The 20,123-nt window shown below is 37.8% G+C and overlaps 1 protein-coding gene across 1 annotated transcript in view; it reads right to left on the reverse strand.

The window, feature by feature from the left end:
- Nucleotides 1–20,123, reverse strand: part of HPSE2 (heparanase 2 (inactive)) — an 841,015-nt gene that overhangs the window by 241,355 nt on the left and 579,537 nt on the right. The window contains exon 6 of the mRNA XM_053585648.1: nucleotides 7,532–7,579. Coding sequence (XP_053441623.1) covers nucleotides 7,532–7,579 — 48 coding nt within the window. The remainder of the gene's footprint in view (nucleotides 1–7,531; nucleotides 7,580–20,123) is intronic.

The raw sequence follows: 20,123 nt of genomic DNA on the forward strand, positions 1-20,123 counted from the left end.
GTCTCACAATGTCGCCCTCAGTAGAGTGCTGTCACATCACAACTCACAGCAACCTCAAACTCTTGGGCTTAAGCAATTCTTTTGCCTCAGATTCCCAAGTAGCTGGGACTATAGGCATCCACCAAAATGCCTGGCTATATTTTCTTGCAGTTGTCCTTGTTGCCTCAGCTGGCCCAGGCTGGTTTTCAACTCGCCAGCCTCAGTGTATGTGGCTGGTGCCTAGCCTATCTTACAGTTTTACAGGTTAGATATGAATGTGGGTCTCACTGGTCTAAAATCAAAGTATTGAGAGGGCTATCTTCCTTCTGCTGGTGGTAAGGAAGAATGCATTTTCTTGCCTTTTGCAGTTTATATAGACTTCCCACAGTCTTTGGCTCATGGACCCATTCTTCCATCTTCAAATCCAGCAAAATGGCAGGTCAGCTCCTGCTTACAGTGTGGTAGTCTAACCTCTTTCATGACTCTTCTTCTCTACCTCCCTCTTTCACACTTGTGGTTATGTTGGCCCCATCTGGATAACCCAGTTTAAGTACCCTACTTTAAAGTCAGATGATTAGCAATCTTAATTCCATCTATAATCTTAAACCCCCTTTGCCATATAATGCAGCATACATATTGTCAGGTTCTGCAGATTAGGATGCGGTCATCCTTGGAGGGGAAACCATCAATCTTTTTTGCCTGTCATAGATGAATACCTTATAATTAGTATGTCTTCCTAATGAATTGAACCTTTTAACACTCTGTTTTTGAAATTTTACTTTGTCTAATACTAATAAAATCCCACCAGCTTTTTATTATAATTGCTAGCATGGTATATAATTACCATCATTTTATTTTCATTCTATCTTTGCCTTTAAAGTGTGTAGGCAGAATATAGTTGAGTCTTATATAGCATCCATTCTGATAATCTTTGCTTTTTATTTATACTCTTTAGAACATTTACACTTGATATAATTATTAATGTGGTTGTTAGGTCTACCATTTTGCTATTAAATGTCTATTTTTCCCATTTTTTCTCTATTGCTCCTTTCCTATTTTTTTAAGGTTAATTCAATATTTTGTAGCATTACATTTTAATTCCAATATGGCTGTTTAGTTATACCTTTAGTCATTATTTTTTAAGTGATGCTCTAGGAACATAGACCATCCTTACTTATCACAGTCTTCTTAAAGTAAATATTGCACTACTTCATGTAAAATAACTTTACAGTAGTATAATTCCATTTACTGCCTCCTCCCTTCCTCACCCTTTGTGCTATTATTGCCATATATTTTTTATCTATAAACCCCACAATATAATTTACATTTTTGCACTAGAATCATTGTTTAAATAAATTTTAAAAACTAGTCTTTCATATTTAGCCACAAATGTACCATTTCCAATGTTCTTCATTATGTTTTGAGATTCAGCTTTCCTTCCAGTGTTACTGCCTTTCTGTCTGAAGAACTTCCCTTAGTATTTCTTGTAGCACAGATTTGCTGGCTTTCATTTATCAAAACATCCTTATTTTATTTTCATTTTTGAAGAATATTTTTCTGGATATAGAATTCTTAAAAATAAGGCTTGACCTTATTTTTCTTTAACAGTTTAAAAATGTTGTTCTATTGTCCTCCATTGTTTCTGATGTCAAATTTGAGTCTTTGCTTCCTATATGTAAAATGTCATTTTTGTCTGAATGATGTGAAGATTTTTCTCACTTTTTGCTCTCAGCACTTTGATGATGTTCTCAAGCATGATTTTCTTCATATTTATCCTTTAGGGGTTGTCTACCTTCTTGGATCTATAAATTAATGTTTTCCACCAAATTTGGGAAAAGTTCAGCTTTGGTTTCTTAAAAAAAAAAAATCTTGCCACATTCTCTTTGTCCTATCCTCCTGAACTCTAATTATTGTATATGTTGGATTACTTGATATTGGCAATGAGGTCATTGAAACTTTGTACATTTTCCCCCAATATTTTTTTCTCTCTGTTCTTTAAACTGTATAATTTCTCTTGCTCAGCATACAATTTAACTCTTTCTTCTGTGGTTTCTGATCTCTTATTAAGCACATCAGTGAGTTTTTCTTTTATTATTCTTTTCACTTCATGAATTCTATTTGGGGCCAGAGGTGGTGGCTCACACCTGTAATCCTAGCACTCTGGGAGCCCAAGGTGAGAAGATTGCTTGACGTCAGGAGTTCAAGACCAGCCTGAACAAAGTGAGACCCTGTCTCTACTGAAAAAAATAGAAAACTTAGCCAAGTGTGATGGTGTGTACCTGTAGTCCTAGCTACTTGGGAGGCTGAGGTCAGAGGATTTGGTTGAGCCCATAAGTTTGAGGTTGCTGTGAGCTAGGCTAAGGCCATGACACTCTAGCTCAGGCAACAGAACAAGACCTTGTCTCAAAAAGAGAGAGAGAAAAAAAAGAATTCCATTTTTTTTAAATTTCCATTTCACTGCTGATATTTCTCCATGTATCTTATGCAATATAAACATTTCCCCCTTAACTCTATGAATATCTACAATAGCTTCTTTTAAATCCTCGTCAGCTAATTCTAACATCATTTCCTATTTATTGCTTATTCTCTTGGATGTGGGTCACATTTTCCTGTTTTCCTTGAATATCTAATAATAACTTCTATTGTATACGGCAAAGGGTAGGTGATATACTGTAGAGACAGAAGAGGATTGATTTTAAATCTAGCAGGAAGTTGAATGAATGATGGATAATTTTGTTCTTGTGAAGATGGCTGTTCAGGCTTTGTTTGGGCAACTCTGTTTTGGTTATACTTAAGTCTCAGGACACATCCTTAGTCCTGAGACAAAGATTTTACTCCTAAGGAATAACTCTTTTAGTTTTTGTAGAAAAGAAGAAGGTGTTTATTAAGTCTCTCTAAATTTTGTGAGATTCAAATTCCAATCTCCCTCTCTCTCTCATGTGATAGCAGCTGAAATTTCCATTCACCTCTTTCAGGCTTCCTGGTGTTGCTTTTTGCCAGGCTTCTTGAATTCTTCTATGAATATATACATTTCAGGGATCAGAAAAAGATTTTAGGGAAGCTTCTGTGCATATTTTATGTTTTTTTCCTGTAGTTTCTACTTTCTGATATTTTCACTTTCAATTTCCAGCCTCTGATTCCTTCCTTCTTAGGCTTCAAGCCACTTTCTTTTGGAGTTCTAGTTACCGCATGATGCATGTACGTTACCACAGTGGAGAAGTCATATAAAAGTACGGTATCATCTGGTACCATTAACTTCTTTCATGGGTCGAGTGCCCTCTTCTAGTTTATGCCTTTTTTGGTCACTCTACAGTGTTTTGGAATTTTTAAAAATGCTTTGTCCAGATTTTGTCATTGCTATTTATGAGAGGATTATTCTGATATAAGCTCCTCTACTTGTTGCATGTAAGTTGCAATAATAACTTTATCTCACTAACTCTTGCTTGGTTTTCTAGATGGGTTGGTGGGCAGGACCCATGATTATCATATATCTTGGTCTCAAATATAGCAAATCCAAGAACATGCTTCCAAATCAAAATAGTCTGTTTATAGAGATCTGTTTATTCATGACTTCAGATTCATAATTCTAGTGGTTCTAGCTCCAAGATCAATATCCCCCTACTGAATTGGTCCTTTTGGCCATCTATATATCCCTATAGTAACAAATGACAAATTCTGTGTTTGTTCCCTTTTTTCCCCTAACAGTGACTCTTGATTTCTTTACAGTATTAAGAAATCTTCACTTCAACATCTCTCAGAATCGAAGAAACATGGCATTTGGCTTTAATTTTCACTGAGTCCTCTCGGCCAGGATTTCCTGGGATTCTTCCATAACTTTTCAGAGTCTTGACTGAAAACTTTGGCTGGAAGGGACAAACTGTAGATTGCAGGTGCTACTTGTCAGCAAATGAATGCTGATCCTGGAGCCAAAAGAAACATGCCCCCCTGCCTGCTTTGGGGGGTATTTTCGGAGTAGTTGCAAAAATGTGATATTTGAGACATGGGTAATATTTTTAAGTAGCCAGTAAACAAAATACTTTTTTATTTTATTTTAATTATTATTATTATTTTTTTTTTGTAGAGACAGAGTCTCACTGTACCTCCCTCGGGTAGAGTGCCACGACGTCACACGGCTCACAGCAACCTCTAACTTTTGGGCTTACGCGATTCTCTTGCCTCAGCCTCCTGAGTAGCTGGGACTACAGGCGCCCGCCACAACACCCGGCTATTTTTTTGTTGCAGTTTGGCCGGGGCTGGGTTTGAACCCGCCACCCTCGGCATATGGGGCTGGTGCCCTACTCACTGAGCCACAGGTGCCGCCCACAAAATACATTTATTAAAAGTTATATTTTTCCATTATAAAATAAATGCTCGCTTCATTGCATTTGTGCCTAGAAAAGTGCTAGAATAGAACAGAAATCTTTTTCTGCTCTTTCCCTGTAAGTCAGATTAATTGAAGTTGTATATTTTTAGCCAACAAATTTCTTTATCCTTAGCCAATAATTTTCTTTCATTGATCTCATTATCTCTCCCTGGAAATCCTATAAATGTTTCAAGTTTCAGCCTTTATGCTACAATATCCAGATAGCTTTTTTGGTGAGGACGTTTAACAGGATTACAGTAAAGGGACATTATTTGGTTACTAAAGCAGTAACAGTTAAAATAGCCCTTGGAGTGAGAGAGACACAATTAAGTCAAAACTTTATCACTTTCTTTCTTTAATTTTTTTATTGTTGGGGATTCATTGAGGGTACAAGAAACCAGGTTACACTGATTGCATTTGTTAGGTAAAGTCCCCCTTACAATCGTGTCTGGCCCCCAAAAGGTGTGGCATACAACAAGGCCCCACCTCCCTCCCAAAACTTTATCACTTTCTAATCTTTGGTTTTTCTATAACTTCCTTACAGTTGTAGGAAAATGGAGATAAAATAGTCCCTACCTCATTTGGTTGTTGTTAGAATCAGATATGGTAAAGTATATAAAGTTTGAAAACTATTCTTGGCACACACTGCATTTTGCTGTGTATCATGCATAATGCACACTCACATTTTTTGCTAAAACTTTCAGGAAAATGCCCCTTGAGAAAGCAGTCTACTCTTGGTCAGGAGAGACACATCTGGGGAGAGCTAATGCTCCCCTGGTAAGCATGAAGACCACCACTCCCTCCCATAGCCACCTGCTCTGTAAGGGTTTCCCCTGCCTTCTCTCCCAGGAACCCTTGCTTCCCCACCATGTCAGGGGACATGGCTGGCAGGGTGGGAGCTTCTGAGGCCACTCAGCCCATGGGCAGCCAGATGGGTACTTGGGGCCTATGTGGGATCCTGATGCTCTCTGTATGACTGGGCCTCAGGCCTTGGCCCTCAAGCCACATGGCCGTGGCCCACCTTGCCAGCCCTGCCACTGTCCCCTCACCTGATCATGGGGCTTGGCGGAAGCCTCTCTAGCCTACTCCCATCAGATCCTAGAGCCTCCAAGACTGGAACCCCATGTGCCCAGCAGGCCCAGGTAGGAGGGCATGACAGCCCCAGGAGGCCCATTGAACTCCTGATTTATATCACCCATGTACAGCATGCATCCTTATTTTTCCCTCAAAAATTAGGGCAAAAAAGTGCACATTATATATGGCAAAATATGTTTTTTTTAATATTATAATTGTTATTTTTCACCATAGTAAATGCCTAATAAACAATTGCTTAAATAAGCACTTGGTAAATTGATTAAGTGCCATTCTGATGGAAGAGAAAAATAAGTTATAAGAAAAAAATAATTGTAAGTTATTTTAAGTACTATGAAACACAAAAAGAACTAATAAAAGAATGAAGTGGGGAACCTGTTTTGAATAGGGTCAATGAGGAAGGCCTCTCTTAGATGACATGTAAGGTGAGATTTAAAAGAGGAAAAGGTGCTAACCACATACAGAATAGGGAAAATAGCATTTAAGGTTGAAGGAATAGCATATACAAAGATCCTAAGGCAGGGTGGCACATGTGGCTCAGTGAGTAGGGTGCCGGCCCCATATACCAAGGGTGGTGGGTTCAAACCCAGCCCCAGCCAAACTGCAACAAAAAAATAGCTGGGCGTTGTGGTGGGCATCTGTAGTCCCAGCTACTCAGGAGGCTGAGGCAAGAGAATTGCCTAAACCCAGGAGTTGGAGGTTGCTATGAGCTGTGATGCCATGGCACTCTACTGAGGGTGATAAAGTGAGACTCTTGTTTCTAAAAAAAAAAAAAGATCCTAAGGCAGACATGCACATGAACCTAAAAGGAAATGAAAGACTACCAATCTTCTGGGACAGAATGAGTAAAGGCAGAGTGGCACCAGATGGGATCAGAGGTAGTAAAGCCCAAATACAAAAGGACAGAGTGGAGAGTTTGGCTTTGGTCTAAGGAAGACACTGTGGGGTTTAAAGCAAGGTAGTGACAAGATCCTCAGATTTGCTCAATCGATGGTGTACAAACAAATTGAGAAGGAAAAGAGCTTTTGAAAACACTTGGAAATTGTTTAGCGAAACTAAGAGTATAAAAGCAAACTAAAATATTTCTTATTATGATTGAAGTTGTTGATAGCCAACAAACCAAAAACTCTTTGGGGATATTTAATAAAGATTTCATCTCCTTTATTTTTTTTTTTTGTTTCACATCTGTCACAAACCTGCAGTGAATAATGTGATCTATTTCAAACAGATAAAAGCAGCCTGTGTGCAAGGCAAGAAGGTTCGAGTTAACTGAGAAAGATAGCTAGTCGAGGCCTATGATGGCCCAGAATGGGAGCACAAATGTCTGAGCTGTGAGCACCATATTAAATGAGAGGTGATTTGGAAGGTGTTGTGGGATAGATTTCTTACAGAAAAGAATAGCAGGATTCTGGTATAAAATAAGTGATATGTTGTTATATGCTAGATATTCTGGTGCAAATGCCATAAGGAGACTTAAAGAATATTTAAATTTATATATCAAGTAATTATCTTTTTTCAAGCTATCCTGCGGGTAATAAGTCTTTGCCATTGTAAGCTTCTTCCTGGAATGCTGGAGTTTATTCCTTCCCTCAAAGATGCTTCATTTTCTTGAGACTCACCCTTTTTTTAATTAGCTTCATATTAGTAGCTCACTTGGCACTAATTAAGACCATTGCCATTAATATAACAAAGTATTTCTATTTTCTCATGATACATTGAACAATTAAAAGCATTTCCTGTCTTAAAAAAGGAAGTTTATTCCCAACGGAAAAGCCCGTGGGGCGATGGTGGCAGGCTTAGATCCCAGTGACCAGTTCACTGATGAGAGATTAATTTAAAAGTTTACATAATAGCTGACCTCTCCAAATCATGTCAATATTTTGCTTTTGTTTTGTTTTGCTTTTATGAAAATGACAAAACAACACTACAATATTACGAGTTAGCAATATATAAAAAAAATAGCTTTAGTGTCAGTTTTAAATATTTTCTTGGACGATAAAGGATAGCTTATTAAATGGAAGTTATGAGCTTGGTGGCAACTAATTATCTTTTATTTCACAGCAGCTGATAATAAGAGAAAAAAGAGTGAATACCTACTGTTGCCAGGTAACCGCATCCACAGTGCTTCCTGCCACCTTCATGAATCTGTAAGGAATAGAAAAAAAGATATTGCTACGTCAAGTAATATATTCCCAAGGTTAAAATTAGATAAACCAAACTAATCCACAAGCACCTATGCTTTCTGAGATGATCCACAGTCACAAACAAGGCCTATCCACAGCTATTGGAAGTCAAATTGTAAATAAAGTAAAGGTAGCTATACTTTCAGCTCCCCACACATCCCCTATTGCCTGGAAATAAGAACCCCAATGTGGTGTCCTATGTATGTCTCAAGCCCATACCTGATGGGTCCCACATTGATTTCCGTATAATCAAAACTCACCTGCACCATTTCCTATTATATCAAAGGACTATGATCTCTGCTAGGAAACAAGCAAATAGAAATATTTCCCAAGGATAACAGCACAATAGATGCCTTTGAAAAACCCCAGGTTTTCCTGCAAAGAGCACTGGAAAACCAAATTTATGTACACAAGTACAAAGTATTATCAAATGTGCCCCAGTGAAGGGCTGCTACACCTGCCTGAGTGCAGAAACCTGAGTACCACAAGAGAAATCTACTCCTGGAGTAGCTAAGAAGAGAACTGAGTGTCATCTAACAAGCATGCTCAATTCAAAAGGGAAACCAGACCCGGTTCTGTGCAGTTGTGCAGTTAAGCACACATCAAGGTCTTGTTAGCAATTCCCCACCCCCCTGTGTTCCTGGAGGTTCCAGGAAAACCAAAGGCCTAGGAGGATGCATATGGGAACTCACAGATGCCACAGGGTATCTTAAATTGCATGTCTGTGAATAATTCAATTATCTACCTACCTCTTTCTTCCCATCCACATGTTCTGAGGTCATATGCTATCACGGCTGTTACTACTATTTGAAAGAGTTGCTACCCAGGCACAGGAAGTCAAAGGAACATCTCAGTTCTTTAAGATATTCCTTTAGCCCTGAGACTCTGGAGGGGAAATTTTCTTCAGAGAGAAGTGATCTTTAATAGTGCTTCATAACTGAACAACTCTTCCAGTGGGGTGAAGACAGTGTCCTATCTCTGCCCTACTTCAGCATAATCTTGACAGACAGATGCATGGGCAAAGAGGTTGGTTGTTGTGTGCTGCCCAAATAGGCTCTGCAGCAACGATAAAAGAGGACTGAGCCTCTCTGCAGAGCAGATGAGAGAAGCATATGACTGGATACCAGGACTCTGGTTAGCATCAAAGTGAAGTTTATAAAAGAAGAAGAAACCAAGGGGAAGGAGAGGAGGGGACTGGGAAGGAGAAAGCAAAAGAGAAGAAGAGAAAAGGAAGAGGAGGAAAAGGAAGCTTCATTGACTTTGGCTTAGCTCTTGTATGCATGTTTTTGCTTTTTTTTTTTTTTTTTTACCTCCAGTGCCATTTAATAGTCCTCAAGCAAGAACATGAAAAGTGAACATGCGGGAAATCCAGGGATGGAACTGGTTTGACCAGCAGGGTCAAAATGTTAATATGGGTTGGAAGGAATATAACATTTACTGAGTACCTACTGACTACAAACCACATGTGTTATTTCTTATAATTTTCAATATTGTTTTGCTTGGTGAGGTTTATGTTATTGATCTCATCATACAGATTACTAGTTTCCCTACTGGGTAGAGTGGTAATAACACATCAAATAGCCAATTTTTATGGGGTCATGCCACCCACCCTGGCAGCACTCCTTGGGAAGCAGGGCACAGGTACACCCTGATTTTGAAATCTCTTTCTATTTACTATATCTCTTTTCCCCAGCCTAGAAAAATCTCTTTTGAGTTTGGAAAAGTAGCTCTATTCTTCTCAGCATTTCTGGCCCTATGCCTCTAGGATTCCCTTTCGGAATTCGAAAACCAAAAAGGCTTGTGCACTATTTGCATTATCTACCATGCCAAGTGATACCAATAAGTCAATAAGCACACGACCACCTATATGCTTGAATGGAGAAATGGAAAACAGATCAATATGTAAAATACTATTCCTGCCCCATATGTGTTCTATGCTGATGATAATCTAAAAGTAGGTTCACCCCAAAATAAAGAAGGGAAAATGAAACTTTATATCTCATCCCCAAGATATTCGAAAAATTAGAAAAACCAAGATAATCTTAAGTACAGGGATCTATAACAAACAAAGAGGCCAGGTTTTCTGGCTCATGCCTGTAATCTCAGCACTTTAGGAGCAAAGGCAGGAGGATAGCTTGTACCCATGATTTCAAGACCAGCCTGGGTAACAGAGATTGATTGTTCTGCTATATGAGAATAAAGTCATTGTTTCATGAAAGAATATTATAGAAATAATGAGATAACTGTAGAATTAGTGGCATTTAAAATAATGTTAATGTTTTCTCTCCACATCTATCTCCCACATCCCTCAAGGGAAATTCATGAAATCTATAATTAAATATGAAATACTGGACCCATAAGTAGAGCATTAAATAGTTTACAGAAAAATATTTTAAAATCAAATATATAAAAAGAGCTACCATGATCCTGGAGAGGAACAGCAATTACTCTTTTGAAACACACTTATGGGCTTAATGAAATTCTAATAAAAAAAATCCAGCCAAGTGTCATGGCTTACACCAGTGATCCCACCACTTGGGTAAGTCAAAGTTGGAGGATCATTTGAGGCCTTGAGTTTAAGACCAGCCTGAGCAACATAGAGAGATGTTGTCATTACAAATTAGTCAAGCATGGTGGCATATGCCTGTAGTACTAACTACTGGGGCAGGAGGATTGCTTGAACCCAGGAGTTCAAGATTACAATAAGCTATGATTATGTCACTTCACTCCAGCCTGGACAACAGAGTGAGAATCTGTCTCCAAAAAATAAATAAAAAGAAGATATTTTTGAAACTTTACAAAATCATTCTAACATTCATCTGGAAGAAGTCAAGAAAATTTTAAAATATCAGAATACCACATCACAAAATCTCAAAACTGCAGATGCTGGTGTGGAACACTTTTATACTGTTCGTGGGACTGCAAACTAATAGTCTTTTTGGAAAGAAGTATGGGCAACTCTCAAAGAACTCAAATTAGACCTCCCATTTGATCCTGCAATCTCATTACTAGACATATACCCAGAAGAAAAAAGAATCATTTTGTCATAAGGACATTTGCATTAGACTGTTTATCACAGCTCAATTTACAATTGCCAAAATGTGAAAACAACCTAAATGCCCAGCAACCCTGGAATGGATTAACAAGCTATGGTATATGTATGCCATGGAATACTATTCAGCTATTAAAAAAAGATGGAGACTTTACATCTTTTCTACTAACCTGGATCAAATTGGAACACATTTTGCTTAGTAAAGCATCACAAGAATGAAGAAACAAGAATCCAATGTACTCAATCCTAACATGAAGATAGTAGATGATCTAATACAAGGTGGGGGGGGGTTAGGGGAATGTTGGATTTGGGAGAGGGAAGGTGGGAGATGGATTGGGGGGGTCCACAGGGTATGGCACACTCTCTCAGAGTCAAAGCATTCTATAATAGACATACCCTTATTTGACAAGGTGAATGTTACTTTCTTTGCATTATTATTATTGCTTAATATTTCGATGTAGCAATTGTCTGACTCCTTTTCTGAATGTATTTATGTTCGTTTGTTCTTTACGAGGTTTTTGTTTCTAGTACTTATTTTAAACATTGTTATTGTCATTAAAATTTAAGCCTTTTTAATTTTGTGAAGGCAAAAAAATGGAAACCTAATAAACACATGTATATGTAAAAAGAAAAAAAAAAAAAAAAGAAGAATGCTGTCAGCAATGAAATACACCGAGGAAAGTGAAACTGCATTCAGAGTTTGGCATTATCCAAATTTATTATTATTCAACCATCCACTCCATTCTAATCTCTAGATTTAAGTCTATGAATATACAAGTTAAAGATGACCCAGGATGTAAATATTGACAAGAGGGCAAGGTCTTGATTTTCCAAGGTTGGATGTTCCCATACCTGAATTAAGATGACAGAAATCTAGATTATAATTTTGGGCGACAAGGGGTATTTGCCCTCATGTCAACCTCCAATCATCAAAAGAAGGATAAGAGAGGGAAGAGGAAAGGGAATATTTACTAAATGAAATTGGCCAGTGCCAGGCAGACATTTCAGTATGTAGGGGTCTTTCCCATTAGAGTCCATATGCTGCTATAGAAGAAAACAAAATATCTCCTTTCATTGTGAGAGTTCCTTTCCTCCCCCAGGGACTCCAACTCTGGGAGAATTTCTTTCCTCTGTTATACACCTGCACATATGACATATCTGAAATATTGTTGAGCCTTCTCTCCCAGGGCATATCACAGCTCTCTCTCATAATAAGGCATCTTTATTCATAGTCTTTGGGGTTTGATTTCTACTTCTGGATCACAGAGTACAACACTAAAAACTGATTTCTGAATTTTGCTCCCAGGAAAGAGGATAAATCCTTTGTGGGGAAATCAATGTCTGAATGAGTACATACTTCAATACCAGTGTAGCAGCCTGATCTTTCTTGTCCACAAGGAAAATCTTTGGTTATGCAACTAACACAAATAAGATGTGACAATCATTCTACATGAAAGCCCAGAAAAAAGTTGTAAGAAAATTACTCATCTTGAGTTATAATAAAATAGGCTGAACACTAGATAAAAACAACAAATTCAGGGGCATCTTTCATTTGGTCCTAAGCCACTTACTTTTTCATGGGGGACAAGGGGTATTTTTCATGGCTAACTATATGTTAAGTTATACTGGGTGCTACATAGAACTAATGAAATATTGACATTTCCCTCTTTCTCTCTCCCTTCTCTCCTCTCTTTACCCCCTATTTATATATAAATATATGTGCATTGGCAGTCAATAGCATAGTTATATGTTGTTGACTTAAATGGCTAGTGCAGACCCCTATTTAGGCTTCCCTTTGAGCTTATATTTCCCTTGGTTTTATATATTTATAGAGCCAAGATTTGAGATGGGTGAGACTTTTAAACTAACCTCTCCTATTGTTACAAGTTATTTCCAGGATGGTAAATTTAAGGAGAGTCTTGAATGAAGAAAGGAAAAAATAAGTTTACCATTTGCTGATTTATAGGCACTTGCTAAGTTTACAGATTTTATAATCCTATAAAATTGGTATTATCAATTTTACTTTATAGATAAAGAAACTGTAGTCAAGATCATACAGGTAATAAGTTGCAGAGCTGGGATTTGAATTCAATTCTGAGTCTAAAGCTTTTGTTACAACCTCACAGAGATGGTAAATTTGGGTTATGTGTAGTGATTTTCCCTAACCTACGTGGTAGATCTCAGTACTCTCTCACTTGCCTCAGAATTGGCCCCCATGATGAAGCCTACTTGCTACTAATGAGGGTTGGGGAATAGGAGGCTATAGGACAATGTCTGGAAGAAGTCAGAGGCAGATGTGAGAGAAAAACATATATAGGAAGACCAAATATGTTTGTCTGAAGAAAAAGGGAGGAGAATGGGAAATGGTAAGAGAAGATGTTGAAAGAGATCTGGAAAGCTCTGTCTGGAGCTGGAACATGCTGGCTAGGGGAAGATCATGCTAGACACATCTTGACAGTCCAAAATGCTGCTGAGGAAGTTGTAAAGACTTGGATTCAGGCAAAGAAGGCTATAATTAACCTGGTATGATTTGACCTGGCTGTGGAGCCTGATGTAAAGGAGGAAAAAATGCATCAGGATGTCATTATGAATTTCACACAGAAAAGCAAACTTTCCAAAAGCTCAAGCCCTGGTTTGAAGCTGACTCTGAGAGTGAACACTCTGGAACTGAGATGGAGAAGAATTATATTTTATTTTGTATATTAGAAAAATATATTTTATTTTGTATGTTAGCTTAGTTGAAGAAGAAGATTCAGGAAAACAGCACCACAGAGCAGGAAGAGGATGTGCTCTGGAGTCAGATATCTGATTTCAGATTCACATCCACAACTCATTAACCATGTAACCTCGGATAAGTTGTTTAACCTCTTGACCTGTGTTATACAGACAGAATCACACCTACCTCTCAAAGATGTTATGAAGATAAATAAGAAAACATACATATAAGAACACAGGTGGTAACTGTGGCACTCAGTAAAGGTTAGTTTCCTTTTCCTGGTTTCGGATTTTGAGTTGGGTAAATAATCCTATATTTTTACATCTATATTCCTTGATCTGTAAAATAAATATAATAAAACTTTACCTGCTTACATTACAGGGTTATGACTCTCATACTTTGATATGTATTTTTGAAATTTCAGATCAATATGGGGCTACATATAATTAGTTACAAAGTTTGCTTTTGTAAGGTTAAAGTCCATGTTGTAGTTGTGCCCTTCACCCAGGAAGTGTGCAATATACCCATGTAATGTACCAGCTAGGTGGGAATTTACCCAACCCTCCTAACTTGAATTTAATTGTGTTTTTCTCTCACATGAGTATATAGTTGTTAATCTACTTATTCTAATTAGTACTGAGAATATGTGATGCTTGTGTTTCCATTTTTGTAATAGTTCACTTAGTAGAATGTTCTCCAAATCCATCCAAGTTGCTACAAAATATACAAAATCTCCATATTTTTGTGGCTGAGTAGTATTCCATGATATACACATACCACAATTTATTAGTCCATTCATGTGTTGAAGGGCACCTAGGTTATTTCCACATCTTTGCAATCGTGAATTATGCTGCTATAGACATTCGAGAGCAAATGTCCTTATGGTAACATGAGTTTTACTAATAATGGTATTACAGGATTAAATGGTATGTCTACCTTTAGCTCTTTGAGGAATCTTCATACTTGTTTCCACAGAGGCTGAATTAGTTTGCATCCCACCAACAGTGCATGAGTGTTCCCTTTTCTTTGCAACCAGACCAGTGTGTATTGCTTGGGCCATTCTCATAGAAGTTAGGTGATATCTCAAAGTGGTTTTGACTTACGTTTGTCTGATGATTAGAGACAATGAGCATTTTTTCATGTGTTTGTTGGCCATTCATCTGTTCCCTTAAGAAAAATTTCTGTCCATGTCTCTTGCCCAGTTTTTAATGAGGTTGTTTCTTGTTGATTTGAATTCTTTGTACAGTCTTATTATTAGCTCTTTGTCATAACCTGAAAAACCTTTTAGTAACATGCAAATATCTTCCTACTCTGAAGGTTGTCTCCTTACTTTGCTGATTGTGTCCTTAGCTGTACATAAACTTTTTAACTTGATTAGGTCCCATTTTATTTATTTTTGTTTCACCTGAGATTGCCAGGGTCTTCTTAAATTCTTTCCCTGAGCCCATAAGATTTAAGAGTTTTTCCCACACTTTCTCCTAGGGTTAATATAGTTTCATGTCTTAGATTTAAATCTTTTATCACAAGTTAATTTTTTATGTGTGGTGTGGGCCCAGTTTCAGTCTTTAATATGTGGGTAACCAGTTCTCCCAGCAACATTTATTGAATCATTATTTTCCAGAGTGTATGTTTTTATTTGCTTTGTCAAAGATTAAATGATTATATGAGGCTGGTTTCATCTCTAGATTTTCTATTCTGTTCCATATACCTGTCTCTGTTTTTATGCCAATACCTTGCAGGTTTGATTACTATAGACTTGTAATATGAGGTCTGGTAAAGTGATGTCTCCAGGTTTGTTCTTATTTTGTAGAATTACATTGACTATTTGGTTTTTTTCTGGTTGCATATCAATGTGGAACTATTTTTTCAATATCTTTAAAGTATCTTTGATGCTACTTTGAAGGATATTGTGCCTTTGATTTGATTCTCAGCTTGACTGTTGTTGGTGTATATGAAGGCTACTGATTTGTGTACACTGATTTTATAACCTGAGACATTGCTGTATTTCTTTATAAATTCCAGGTATCTCATGGTTGAATCCTTGGGGTTTTCTAGGTAAAAGATCATATTATCAGCAAAGAGCAATAGTTTGATCTCCTCTTTCACCATTTGGATATCCTTGATATCCTTCTCTTATCTGATTGCATTTGCTAGGTCTTCTAGCACTATGTTGAATAGTAGTGATGATAGTGGACATTCCTATCTGGTTCCAGTTCTAAGAGGGAATGATTTCAGTTTTCCTCCATTCAGTATGATGTTGGATGTGACTTTATTGTAGACAGCGTCTATCAGTTTAAGGTATGTCCCATCTATCAGTTACCCTCCCTCTGCCCATCTTCCCCCCTCCCCTCCCCTCTCCTTTCCCTTTCCCCATATTCTTAGGTTATAATTGGGTTATAGCTTTCATATGAAAGCTATAAATTAGTGCCAATTTTCTTAGGTGTTCTTATCAAAAAGGGATGCTGAATTTTGTCAAATGCTTTTTCTGGGTCTATTGGGAGGAAAATCATATGGTCTTTGTTTTCACATCTATTTATGTAGTGAATTACATTTATAGATTTGCATAAATTGAACCAACCTTGCATCCCTAGAATGAAGCCCATGTGGACATGGTAAATTACTTTTTTGAAGTGTAGCTGAATTCTATTTGCTAAGATTTTTTTAGAGTATTTTTGCATCAATGTTCATTAATGATATTGGTCTGTAGTTTTCTTGATGTTGTTTTGTCTTTTCCTTGTTTTGGTAATCAAGGTGATATATAGTTTGTAGAAGGAATTGGGAAGAATTCCTTTCTTCTCAATGTTTTGGAATAGATTCTGCAATATAAGTATAAGCTCTTTAAAGATTTTATAGAATTCTGGTATGAAACCATCCGGTCTGGGACTTGTTTTTGTTGAAAGCTTTTTTACTGTTTCAACTTTGGTGCTTGATATTGGTCTGTTCAGGAGTTCCACTTCTTCCTGGTTGAGTTTATAGAGGTAGTGTAATTCCAGGTACACATTCATTTCTTCCACATTTTTAACTTTAATGCATAGAGATTTTTGTAATATTTGAGGATAATATTTTGTATTTTGTGGTATCAGTTGTTATTTCTCCTTTTTTTTGTTTCTGTTTGAAACAAACATCTGATTGAACCCATCAGTGGCCATGGGTTCATTGATTTTATTTATCTTTTCAAAGAATCAACTTTTTGTTTCATGAATCTTCTAAATGGCTCTTTTGCTCTGAATTTCATTTAATTCTGATCTGATTCTAGTTATTAATTGTTTTCTTCTGGGTTTGGGATTAGATTCCTCTTCCTTTTACAGTTCCTTGAGGTGACTCATTAGATTATTAATTTTCACTTTTTCTTATTTCTGTGTATGTACATGTAATGGAATGAATTTCCTTCTCAGGACTACTTTTGCAGTATCCCACAGGTTTTGATAGCTTGTACCCTCATCATAATTTTCAAGGAATCTAGTGATTTCCTCCTTTATCTCCTCTTTGACCCATCCATCGTTCAGCAACAGGTTGTTTAGTTTCCATGACTTCATGTGTGGATTAGTGTTTCTGATGGAATTGAGTTCTACTTTCATTCCATTGTGGTCTGTAAAGATACAAGGTATAATTTCTATTCTTAAAAATTTGTTGGCACTTGAATTTGTGATCTAGGATATGATCAATCTTGGAGAATGATCCATAAGCTGAGGAATGTATATTTAGTACTGCAGTGAAATGTTCTGTATATGTCTTTTAAGGTCATTTGTTCTAGAATTATATTTGTCTATTTTTCTCTGCTTAGTTTCTGTTTAGAGGATCTGTCCAGTTGTTCAGTGATGTGTTGAAGTCTCTGACTATTATGTTGTTGTTTGTCTTATTGTTTAGACCACATGTGATTTGCTTTGTAAATCCGAGAGCATTCAAGTTGGTTGCATAAATATTTAGAATTGAAATGTCTTCTTGTTGGATTATTCCCTTGACCAGTATATAACGTCCATTTTTGTCTTTCTTTACTTTAGTTGCTTTAAAGACAATTGCTTCTGCAGTAAGAACTTCAACTCCTGCTATCTTTTGATTTCCATTTGCATGAAACATCATTTTCCAGGCATTCACCCTGAGTCTTGATTTGTCCTTGAGGGTTAGATGTGTTTCCAGAAGCTTCATATACTTGGCTTGTATATTTTCATCCAGTCAGCCAGCTTGTGTCTTTTCATTGGGAAATTCAAGTCATTCACATTTATTGAGAGGTTTTATAGGTAGGATGGAGTTCTCTTCATTTTGTTGTGTGGGGCTCTGTTTCCACATTTTTTTCCCAACTGGGCCATTGTGATAGTGAGGGTTTGTCCTTTGGTTTTCAGGAATCTTCATTTTGCTGTTGGTCTATGTATAGTACAGCTCTGAGTATTTCCTGCAGGAAAGGTCTTGTAGTGGAAAATTTCCTCAATGTTTGCCTGTCAGTAATGTCTAATTTCTCCATTAAATACAAAACTTAGTTTTATAGGGTACAGAATCCTAGACTAGTGATTGTTTTGTTTAAGAAGATTGTCGGTAAGAGCCCACACTCTTCTGGCTTGTAAAGTTTCCACGGAGAAATCAGCTGTTAACCTGATGGGTGTGTTCCTGTAGGTTAGCTGTTCAAGTTTTTCTTTCATTCTAACTTTGGCCAGATTAATTATGTGTCTAGAAGAAGCTCTGAATTGAGTTGACCCAGGGCTTGATATCCACCTAGTAGGTGTGTATCTGAATCTCGAGTGATCTGGGAAATTTTCCACTGTAATATCATCAACTAGACCTTCCATGCTTTAGGGACTCTCTTTACCTTCAGGGATACTGCTAATTCACACTTAATGTAGTCCCATAATGAGTCTAAGAGATTGCTCTGCGTTTACTCTCTTCTTTTTTGCCTCTTTAAATGACTGAGTTAGCTTAAGAGCTTTGTTTCCAAGGTCTAAGATGCTTTCTTCTCCATAGTGTAATCCGTTGAAACTTTCTAGTATATTTTGAAACTCTCTGAATATCTCCTCCAATTCTTTAAGCTAAGTTACAGCATTTCTGATTTTTTACAGAACCTTGGAGAATTTGTCTTTCACTTTTTCAATTTCTTGGGATATCTTTTGGACTTCTTTTTGCTGGTTTTCCACTTTCCCTTCAATGCCCTTCATCGTATTTGCTATCCATAATCTGAATTCCATTTCTTGTCACTGCCATAATTTATTTATAGCTGGAATCTTCTGTGGTAGTTCCATTGTGATTTCTTGGGGGAGTTGATCTGTTTAGGTTCTTCATGTGGCCAGAGGTTTTTTTTCTGGTTTCTCCTCATATGTGTTTTCTTCTTCTCATTCCTTCTCCTACTTTTTCTTTTTTTTTTTTTCTCTTCTCCTACTTTCTTTTTTCCTCCTTCCTTTTGTTTCTCTTTAGCTATGGGTTTTGAGGTTAAAATGGCCCATTATCCTTTCAGGTATCCAAGAGAGTTAATTTTTTTAGTGAGAATACTAGGTAGTACTCCAGTATCAGCACGAACAGTTACTTCTGAATGTGAATATCTATATCTGGTTTTGAGTTGCCTAGTATTCATCAATTGGTTGGAGATGAGGGATGGGTTTCCTATTCTTGTTTTCAGAGATGCCAGGGGTGGTTCCATAGGCCTGGAGGGTAGGCTGAATGTTGAAGGACATCAAAACCTAGTTCTGGAACAAGTTAGGGGTTTAGGGGTTGTCTCTTTGCTTGAGTAGGAATTGTGCCTCAGTTATCTAAATGGGACCCAGAGATTGAGAGGAGGACTGTGGATAGGGTTAAATCTCCCTGCTCTGCTTAGCAGAACTGCAGAATCAGCCCAAAGATGGTTGTTTGAACTTGGAGGGCAGAGCCAAAGGTGGAAGTGGCTAGTCAAGTCAGAATCCCTGGAAATCCACACAGACGGGGGCCATGTAAGTGTCAACAGACTTAGGGCCTCAGCAATCTCTGTGCCTCCTCTGTGGCTTGCTGAATTGGGGTGGCAAGCTGTGTCTCCCCAATGCCAAGTAGGCCAATGGGTCTCCTGCTTTCCCGAGCCCATGCCCAGACCTCACTCTGTGAGGGAAGTGCCCAGCAGAAATTTATGGACTCCATCCCAAAGAGGTCACAGGGCAGACTTCTGCCTCTCTGGCCCTCCCTAAAAGGGCTAATGTTAGTGCACCCAACAGTCCTGTGTCCGCAATTCCTATTTGCCTCACTCTGCGCTCTCTTCCTGGTGGGACAGATCCACCCAGGAACTCGGTCATTCCCTGGCCCGCCCCTGCTGGGACTGTGGGGAGTGGCAGAGGTTTTCCATCAGCCCTAATTTCCAACAATTCCCCATGCAGACTCTGGGTTTCCATGCCCCCCTTCAACTGCTCCTCAAGCTTTCTTCTTTCTCTTCTCATCTTTTCCACTTCTGGTGTCCCGTGCTGTCACTCTGTGCCTTTACAATGCTGTTTCAGAACAGAACAATCCAGATGGCAGCAACTGGTCACACTTCTCCCATACTTTGATATGTAAATGATTCCTTGAGATCATTATTCAGAATGCCAGTATCAGGGTCCTATCCTCATATATTTGGTTTAGCATTTTTAACAATCCCTCTAGGTACTTCTAATAAAGGAGGACAACACATGTGAACTAAACCTTTGACAAATTGTGATCTTAGTAGCACCTATAAGAGTAGAGCATTCTTGGAGGAAAAAGTACAGTTGTAAGGCAAACAAGAGGGGAGGGAGGAAAAAGGTGGAAAAGAAGAAA

The sequence above is a fragment of the Nycticebus coucang genome, chromosome 3 (assembly GCF_027406575.1).
Source record: "Nycticebus coucang isolate mNycCou1 chromosome 3, mNycCou1.pri, whole genome shotgun sequence".
NCBI classification, from domain to species: Eukaryota; Metazoa; Chordata; class Mammalia; order Primates; family Lorisidae; genus Nycticebus; species Nycticebus coucang.